Source organism: Marmota marmota, unplaced genomic scaffold (assembly GCF_001458135.2).
Source record: "Marmota marmota marmota unplaced genomic scaffold, marMar, whole genome shotgun sequence".
Taxonomy (NCBI): Eukaryota; Metazoa; Chordata; class Mammalia; order Rodentia; family Sciuridae; genus Marmota; species Marmota marmota.
The window spans coordinates 580,337-590,851 of record NW_026000349.1 but is presented as its reverse complement, the minus strand read 5'-3'; the positions used below and the strand labels follow the sequence as shown (position 1 = coordinate 590,851).

Below are 10,515 nucleotides of genomic sequence, written 5' to 3'. Positions count from 1 at the left end.
TCTCTCTCTCTCTCTCTCTCTCTCTCTCTCTCTCTCTCTCTCCCTCTCCCCTCACACTCTCTAATAAAGAAAAAATTATCTCTCACTCTCTCTTTCCTCTCTTTCTCACTCTCTCTTTAAAAAAATAAAAATAAAAAAAAATACTCAAGCATGTATAGGTCTGGGGAGTCCAGAGGAGACAGGAATCAGACCACAGGCAAAGTTTAGATTATTTATGCCACTAGAAGTGGAAGAAAGAGTTCACGTGTACTGTACTGATCATTTTCTTTCCAGAATGCTACCCTGAAGGATTTGTTCCTCTTTGGAATTATGACAGATTGACAGGTGATAAATTTGAAATATGAATTTAATAGGTGGAAAAGCTATCTTGTTGTCATTAGTACTGCCATTCCAGTATTTCCTGGATCAACTCAGAGAATACAATGCATCGGGGCCTTCAAAACTTCCTTCCTGGACTTAGCCTTAGTTTTATGAAGGAGTATTGATAAACTCCAGGAAATTTAGAAAGCTTATTGAATTTTACTACTTATTGTAGATAATAACTAATGTAATATGTTCTAAAGAGTCCAGATTTGGTTGGATATGTATGTATGTATGTATGTATGTATGAAAATGAGGGAGAAGATGATAATTCTGCCTTCCCTAGTCTCACCTGTCTCACACTGTGTGAGTCCTCTTTACTTTCAAAGACCATTGGGTTGAGTTGTTGGAGTGCCTTCTTTTGCAGGTTATCCCTGTGAGCTGTACAACAGCCCTGCAGTCTTCTTTCTGGAGATCATTAATGGAGAATTGTCTGCTATGGTATTAAACAGAGAGGAAGAAGGGCGTGAAGGTACATCAGTCTCAGATTCACAGTTTTTGCCTAATCAATTTGGCTGAGGTTTTGTGATATGGAAAGATATTCTAACAGGGCTTTGTGAATTTGCATTTATGTTGTGTTCTGATACCAGTCAGCAGATAGGCTTTGTTACCTGTGAGTGCTATGGTTTTTTGTTTGTTTTATTTATGAGTGAGCATTTATATGCTACTTTTGATTTTATGGGGGGGTTTCCATTAAAAATAAATATGCTCATTGTTATAGTACTTATAAATGAGAAACAGTTTTTTATGCATTACCATGTAGAATAAAAGGACCAGATTTTTATATTAACATTATAACTCTGTATGAAGATATTTATTTTAATAGTTAGGTTCCAAGTTGGGAGGAAAAGGTCAGTGAGTTTGCTGTTATCTGTAATTACAATCATAGTAGTACCCAGCTCATTCACCTGTGTATTCCTAATGTGAAATGTGGTAATAAAGCTAGTAATTTTTATATTCAAGCTCTAAAATCAAATTGTTATTGAAGAAAGGAGTCATAGAAAAATGGATTAAATGACTTGTTGTCTGATAGTAGTGTTTTTGTTCTTTATTCATTTTTATTTGAAAGTCAGGGAGACTGAAGAGCTCTCCAAGGGGAAAATACCAGTCATAGAAACATTAGTTGAGTTTTACCTCAACTCCTCCATCCACAGAGAAACGAAAGCTGAGTTAGACCAACTCTAAGGTGGTCAGAAGAAGAGGAGCTCAGCCTTCAAGGAGACCACCTATATCACTCCTTCTATCATCAGCTCAGATGGATTGTCTGGCATTTTCTCAAGAACTTGCTGAGTGATCCTGAAGAAAACATATTTCAGGTGACCTGAGACTCTTTTAATTATGCTGTGAAATACCCGTGTAGAATTAACATGGTTTTGATATGATCTACATCAGGAATTGGTTTATTCTCTTCCATTCACTTATTATCCTTGCTTCATTTGGTATGTAATCATGGCCAATAGAACAACAACAACAAAAAATCACAAGTTTTAGTTATGGGAAAGTTTCTTAGTGATTCTTGGATTACCTCACCCAGAATTTTTGTTGATTTAGACAAATTATAATGGGTAATATTGAGTAGAAAAAAAATTTCCTAAAAAAAAAAATAAAGACAATGTGTCTCAGATATGTATGGGTATTGCATAGCTGTCCACTTTCATTTGCAGAATCATTCACAAGATCATGTGTTGGATTTTGGGAACTCAGAAAGCAGTACACAAAATGAGTAAAAATAAACATTTCTGTTCTCACGCAATTCATTTGTTATGAGGGTAGAGACATGATAATTGATATATCAGATTGCAGAAAGGTCTATACAGAAAATTTAAGCACTGATGGAGGGAGAAGAGGGATGGGAGACAAAAGGCAGTAGGGGCAAGAGGGTTGTTTTGCCCTTGAAATGAGGCAGTGAGAGAACTTGATGTTACTGAATACAGTTGAGGGTTGTCTAGGCTGACCATTGTCTGGGCTGCCCACTGTCTGGTGGAGGATCCTGTATGCAAAGTGCTGTTCCTTATAATTCACCTTTCTTATTGAGAGATTTTAAACTTTAGAAAGCACTAGATACCTCAACGAGTTTGCATTTTATGCACAGATAGTAACCAGACTTAAAAAGGCTATTCACTGTCAGGTTATCCCTCTTAACTAGGATGATATAATGTAATTTTCTTCTTTGGCTAGCCCTGTGGTCATTGTTGATTATCACTTTTGAAGGTTTTTCTGTTTTTAACCCCTGTGTCATACAGAGCTTTTCTAACTTCCAGTTCATTTTCTGTCATTTGTAAGGAAATCAGTTTAGCTGATTGTTTGGGGTTGAACACCAAGCCTGGAGACACTAGGCCTCTGTCTGCATCTTAAGGAGGCCTAGGACCAAATGCACATTATCAGTCATTGAGTTTCAGTTGAGTACTGAAAGATGGCTCTAATGAAGTACTACTGACTATTTAACATTAACCATCATAATTTTCATATTTAATTATTGCCTGCATCTGTATTTGAGTCAGATTGTCAATTTCTGCAAATGTTTGTTGTGCTTTTGATCTGTCATTTTTCTCAGACCATGGACAATTTTATGTCCTACCAATCAAGGGTAAAGTTTTACTGTTTCAGAGCAAATTTGATGTCATTTGGAAGCATGTCAGATGACTTACATCTATCAACCTGCATTAAATATTTTTGAACAATGTGATGTAATCCATTCATTATTTCATATGATTTATGTATTATGTTTCTTACTTGCTTCTCAAAGTAGTAGTTCTGGATAGAGTATGATTAGGACATAGCTACTTGCAAATACACCAGGATTGTGCATTTGGTCCTAGGTGTCCTTAAGATGCAAACAGAAGCCCAGTGCCTCCAGGCTTGGTGTTCAGCCTTCTGGTCTCATCAGTGAACTCAGTTCTGCAAAAGAAAGTCCAGCAATATTCAGAGAATAGTAGTCTATAGAATAAGGGGAGAACTCTTAGAGATCCCTGAGCTTAGTGGGACAAATCTCAACAGTTTTCTAAATGCTGGAATGTTTGTGTAGGAAGAGGCAAACTCTTTTGTGGGAAGCGCCAAATAGTTAATATTTTAGGCTTTTCAGGTCCATGTAGTCCTTGTCTCAGGTAGTTACCTCTCACATTAGAGTGAAAGCAGCCTTAGGTCATACATAAAAAATGAACCTGGCTATGTTCTCCTAAAACTTTGATTCATGGATCGTGAATTTCATATAAATCTTATATCAAAAGACATAGTATTTTTATGATTTAACTTTATAAAACTGTTATTAGATTGTGGGCAGAAGAAAAAACAGTAGCTGGCCTCATTTGACCTGTGGAGCATAGTTTAATGATCCTTGTGGTTTAGGATTCTTAAACTGGAGTGTTCTTTTTGCCTAAGTTTTGAAGATAGATTTGTTAAAATATTAAGATAGATTTGTTTTATGGCTTCCTTCTTATAAGATCCTATGTGTTACCTGATAGCTATGTTTTGATTTAAACTAGTTATTTACACGATTCAGACTTGACCTCTAGCCACCAGTTGTATTTGGAAGTTCTTAGAATAAATGAATTATCTATATAAAATTATTTAGAGTTTATTCATTGTGCTAAAGTTTTCCTGATTAAATCAATTTGGAAGACATTGTTATCAATCTGTCTGAGAATCATTGTTTCTATTAACATATTGAACATCTATAGATTTTTTTTTTTTTTAGTTAAAGCTATAGACATCCCTCAGAGCACATCCTTGATAAATGTTGGTTCAACATATTTGAACAAAGACTGAGTAACATTTTGGAAGAACTCCTTTTTCATCTTTGTGTTTAAAACAAACCAGATGCACAAAGCTCATATATATGGCCATTATCACTACTAATGCTTAGTTTTCTTTTTTTTTTAATGTAAGACAGAATAATATGTGTAACCTCATAAAAGTATGCATGATATTGTCATGCAATTCTTTGTTTTGTTAAATGTTTGAAAGCTGACTGATAATTGTAGAATTTTGACAACTATAGGAAACATCCTAGTACTTATTGGTAGTATAAGATGTCAAGTTGGAATGAAAATAAACTAAGAATATGGAGTGTTGAAACTGAAAGATTGAATATTCTTAAAAGTTATACTGTATGAAAGTAAAGACTCTTGTTTATCTGTTTATATTGCACATTGGTAGAACCATCAGCATTTATTTGGAAGTCTTTCCAGATTAGGGTCCCCACAAACTATTCATTACAGATCATGCTTCATTTTTTTAAACTTTATTTTCCTTTATGCCATAAATGTTCTTCACAGATTATTTCACATTTTAATACTGTTATAGTATTGAGTTTCATTTGTTCCCAAATGACTTCCCCAGATCCCTGCATGTCTGTTAACTTTAGTAGCATTTGTGGGTTTAGTACTTGAATTGAACTGGACCCTTAACTGACAGTGCCTGGTGGACACTGAGAGTAATTTTAGCTTGTCCAGTAGTCTACTTGTTGTCCTGCCAACTCCCTGAAGAAAAGATACCTTAATTTTGCCATCTAATTTAGATAGCATTTTCATAACATATACTGCTTTATATTCTCCTAGGGACTCTGGCCACACCATTAAAGTGTTTATTGAAATGGAGAGATGTGATTATATATCCATGTGTCATATAATAAAAAATGACATGAAAAATCTTAACTCTAATTGAAATTCTCACCTTTTTTATGTTCATTTTTCTTTTTGAAAAGACAACTGTGGCAGTCATTCTGGAAGTGGTCATAGGTGCATTTTTCCTGGCACTAAAACATGATTGTACTGACATCTACCATAGGTAGGTCAATTTGGATCTTGATTTTGATAAAATGCCATTACTTTTTTCAAGCTTGTAGACATCCATTCAAGAATTTGGATTTATGATAAGTATGGTGCAAAACTCAGGAAAGAGTCAATATTCTTTTTTACACATGTATGTATATGTGGTAAATTATATGCAAGCTGAAGTTTACCCTATCAGCCATTTTTATATGTATATTTCAGTGGCATCACATACATCTATACTGAGCATCCATCACTGTTATCCACCTCCAGACATTTCTTTCATATTCTGAAATGCAGTCTTCATACCATTGAATAGTAACTCTCCCTACCCACCTCTCCCAACCCCTGGCAACCATCTTTGACTTTCTCTGTTGCAGTCATATAATATTTTTTTTGCATATGACTGGCTTATTTCCCTTAGCATAATGTTCTCAAGGTTCATCCAAACTGTAGTATATGTTGAAATTTGTTTTTTAAGGCCAACTAATTGTCCACTATATTGTTTATGCATCCATTCATGAAAGTCTGTGTCATTGTCCCCTTTTTGGCTATTGTGAGTAATACTGTGATTAGTAGAATTATCTCTGTGAGTCTCTGCTTTCACCTCAATGGGGTATATTGAATGGCTGGGTCATAAGGACTTTCTGTTAAGTTTTCCAAGACCTGCCATGCTGTCCTCCACTGCAGCTGCACCATTTTCCATTGTACCAGCAGCAGGCAGGGGGTTCCAGTTTCTCCACGTCCCCACCAGAACTTGTTCATTTTTCTTTTTGTAAATAATAGAGATCTGTTGGATTTTTGGTGAATATCTTGTGAAGTCTTTTGCCTTTTTAAAAATTGAATTGTTTTATTTTTTCATTATTGTTGACTTGGAGTTCTTTATATTTATGGATTTCTGATCCTTTATCAGTTACTTAATTTGTGAAGAGTTTCTCCTATCTTTTGGGGTTATCTATTCACTCTGTTGGTAGTGTGTTTGACACATAAATGTTTCTAATTTTGATATAATCAAGATTGTCTGTTGTTGTTGTTGTTACTAGTGAGTCAATTTCTTTGAAATTTGGTGTTTTTTTTTTTTTTTTTTTGGAACATAAGAGTGTCAGATAAGAGGACAGGAATCAGTTTTTCCTGTTGTGTGGAGCACTCATATTACTTGTTGTGATTGTTGTCTAGTTTCAACTGTAATGTGTCCTTTAATCTCTCCTCATGATGAGAGATTTAACTGGCTGTGTCATGTTCTGAACATGGGTGTTCAGCAACATCCCAGACCCAGGGTTCTCCTCATAGTTCATGTATGGAGAACCATACGTGGCTACCTGATGGGATGGCTGCTTGTCATCCAGAGCCTAAGGTGACCTCTAAACAGCCAAAGGGGCTGTATGGTCTTATCCCCATTTTATTATAGAGGGTGATTGTAAAAGCTTGTGTTGAGTCTATTTTGATACATGGAGAAGGCTGGCTATTTTCTAAACTAAGAATGAGCATTGTTTAGATTTACACTGTCCCCCAAACTCTCATGTGTTGAAGGGTTCCCCAATGCAGGAGTGTTCAAAGGTGGGGCTTTCAGGTAGTGATAGAATCATGAAGGCACATTTCTCCCCAGTGGATTCATCAATTGATAGTTAGAAAGACTCGTGGGTGTGGGACCTAGTTGGAGGTAGCAGGTCACTGGGGGCATGCCCTGGAGGAAGGTTGATCTTTTCCCTGGCCCCTCCTCCTCTCTCTTTCTCTCTGCTTCCTGGCTGCAATGAGCTGAGCAGCTTTCCTCCAGCATCACTTCTGCCATAATATTCTGCTTTAACCCCAACCAAAGGAGTCAGCCAAGGGTGGACTGAAACCTCTGAAACTGTATATCAGTGTAAATTTTTTTTTCCCTGTAAATTGTTTATGTCAGAGCCAGGTACTTCCTATAATCCCACCTACTTGGGAGGTGGAGTCAGAACAGCCTCAGCAGCTTAGCAAGATCCTGTCTCAAGATAAAAAATAAGGACTGGGGCTGGAGCTGAGTGGTAAAGTGCCCCTGGGTTCAACCCCCGGTTCCAAAAAACATTGTTTATGCTAAGTATCTTGGTCAATTTCTTGAGATTATTTTTGAAGAATTTAGACATCAACCTTATTTTAATTCGTTCTTTTGACTTACCTTTGTTAACATTTTCTGTGGGCATTTGGCTATGTGAAAGTAGCCTGTGTGTGTGGCTTACCTAATCCCTCCTGGGGTGATCAGTGATTTATTCTTTTGATTAGAAAACAGTAGTTTTGCATCATTTTTGGAAACTATGTCCTTAAAGCACTCTCCAGCAGTGACTATCAGTCCTTTATCATTTGAAATTGCTAGGGAGGCCAAAGGTTTTGTTCTTCTTTGGGATCAAGTACTATCCTTGCACTTTCTCTAACCTGTATAACTAAGAACTGGCTTTGAATCCTATGTAGAGTGTGAGCACCTTTGATTTAATAGCTTTATAAGGTTGTAGTTATGGCTAAGCAAATTTGGAAAATGTATTTTAAAATGATTGTATCCACTAATCCCAATTCTAGATATTTATGGAAATTATTTGAAATCAGTTTGTGAAAAAGGTGTCATCAGTCCTAAATTCATTGCAGCACTATTCACAATAGTCAAGTTAAGGAATCAAAGTGCCTGTCAGCAGATGAATGGGAAAAAAAATGTGGTATGTATACATAATGGAATACTGTTCAGCCCTGAAAACTGAAATTTTGTCATTTGTGACAACATGGATGGAAGTGGAGAATATTATGGAAAGTAAATTAATCCAGGCTCAGAAAGACAAATAACACATATTCTCACTCATACATACATTCTAGAACAATTAAATTCTTAGAAGCATAGAATAGAATAGTAAACGGTGGTTGCCAGAATCTGAGGGATGGGCAGAATGAGGAGATTATGATCAAAGGGTACAAAGTCTCAGATTGAAGAGACACATATTTTTTTTTAATTTTTTTGAGACACATTGCTCATTGCTGTGAAGATGCTAAATAATAATATACCTTTCAAAATTGCTTGGATTAAATTTCAAATGTTTTCACCATGAAAAATGATAAATATTTGAGGTGGTGGAGATCACCTGAATTACCTTGATTTCATTATTTAACATATTTATGAATAGTATCATTACTTTGTACCATATATGCACAAGTATATTTTGATTTATTTGAGATTAAAAATTAAAATCAATCAGATATGACAAATGTGAGTTACTATCTTATAAAGAATTAGAATGAATTGGTTCTGTAATAATAAAAAAGTAATATAAACTAAATCATATTATGTATCTGAATGAATTTCATTGTCTTTTTTCTCAGAGTTATGAACACTATAATATCATTAGCTATATTGCACTGAATCTTTGCTATATCCCATGCATCTCAAATTAGCTTATAAGTTTACATAAGGTATATTTTTGGACTCAAAGTTATATAGTTGATTATCTACTAGGCATGGCTGTTTCCTATTTATTTAATTATCATATTAACATTTACATGTTTACACATTTACAGGTACTATTATTTCATCATTCTTTAAGCATTAAGAAAATATATGGAGTGTCTCTGGACTCCTGTTTTTCCTTTAAGATAGCTGGAATTGTTCACTTGAATTTATATTTAAAATATTTTTTCTCTTGTTTTTTATGTCACTTAATTGATGTACTACATTATCTTTTTTTTTCAAAATGTTTCAATTAAAAATCATTCATATCAGTTAAGTTGGTTTGAAGAGAAGCTTGTTCTTATTTCCAGGAGGTTGGTATATAATCATAAAATTTATATTTTTATAAAGGCATAAATTCACTGAACCCTTTTTAAAAAAAAAAACACAATTATTTTACTGAGAAGGTACACAGAATTTTTTTCTTCTTAAATTATATCTGTTTGATTCATTTTTGAAGACCTTGGAGGAAGGTGGCTGTCCTGGTCAGGGATGACTGCCGGGCTTTGCTGACGTGTGTGCTGTCTGTGTGTCTGAAGGAACGGAGTGCGGGTTCCTTCCAACATCTGGCATTTTTTTTTTTCACATGTCTCACCATCTTCTTGACTCAACTTTAAAATCAAACTGGCTAATTAAATTTTTAACCATCTGAGGAGTTATTAAGTTTGCTGTTTCTCTGTTTATATTCTGGGAATGGTGCCAAGCATTCATTCCTAAAATATAAACAGAGAAACATTGAATTCAAGGTGATGGTATTTCTTTGACCAGATAGCTCAGGCTGACATAACGAAATACTAAAGACTCTATTTTAAAGAAAAATGTTATATAATTTGTGGAAGGAGATCCTGTGAGTTGAAAGCTGATCTAATAGCTTTGAATTGACTGAGGATTTTTTTGTTGTTGTTCTGTCCTGGCAGAGCCCGGGCACTCTGTACACTATCTTCCAGAGTTTGGCCTGCCTGTTAGGAGGAAAGAGTGTTGAACTGGAGAAGCTCTATTTCGGGAGTGGATCTATAATTGGGTCAAAGGTGTGACCCAGAGGATTACCAGTATTTTTCTTTTATTTCTTGGTTTATTTAGTTGACAAATATAAACTGTATGTATTTATCATTGTGTAACATGAGCTTTCGAAATATGTATGCAGGTTATCACAATTAATTGAAAACAAGCAGTCAAGAGTGAAATAGAAAATCAAGAGCTTGTGGGGCCTATCACCAAAGGAAAACAAAGTTTCAGAATTAGGTGTGGTCATCAGTTTGCAGTGCTGCAGAGAAAGCCAGCAATAAAGAGCTGAAAAGTATCTTTAGGTTTTTTGGAAATAACAGGCCACCATGACCCTTGCAAGAAAAGTTTGAAGTTCTTGGTAGAGAGTTAAGTTGTAGGATTAGCAATAAATTGGAGGTGGGTGCCGCAGTCTGGCTGGGCACAATCAGGAGCCACTTGTCAAAAGAAACTAACTTTATTTTTAGAACCACACACGCCAAACAAAACAGCCTCTCAGGAAAAACCCTCAGAGCCTCAACTGCCACCACCGGCTTTCCACAAGCCTCTCTCTCCCCCACAAGCTTCTCTCCCCCTCCCCCAATCCTCCTGCTCTTGAGGCCGATTGGCTGGGTCACGTGGGCGGAGCCAAAAAAGTCCCCCAATGAGCAGCTCCGTGGTCTGAAAGGGCAGGGAAACAGCCCAATGAGCATCACCGCAGAGGAGCCAATCAGCTAGATGTTGCTGGGGCTGCTGTGAGCCAATCATCAGCCTGCAGCTGGAAGTTTGCTGGCAGCTGGAAGTTTGCTGGGGCCCTGGCTGTGGCTCTCAACATCTCCCCCTCTCTGTTTAAACAACAAGCATGTGGCTTAGGGACCGTGCCTGCCTTAGGCTTGTCCAATAGTACATATGGTCCTTAGGTTGGTACCATTGCAGTTGGAATTGGATCTTACC

The 10,515-nt window shown here is 36.2% G+C and overlaps 1 protein-coding gene across 1 annotated transcript in view; it reads left to right on the top strand.

The window, feature by feature from the left end:
* LOC107160723 (broad substrate specificity ATP-binding cassette transporter ABCG2-like) overlaps nt 1–10,515 on the top strand; it is a 73,626-nt gene that overhangs the window by 59,618 nt on the left and 3,493 nt on the right. The window contains 4 exon segments of the mRNA XM_048797471.1: nt 728–832; nt 1,430–1,594; nt 1,597–1,676; nt 5,063–5,145. Coding sequence (XP_048653428.1) covers nt 728–832; nt 1,430–1,594; nt 1,597–1,676; nt 5,063–5,145 — 433 coding nt within the window.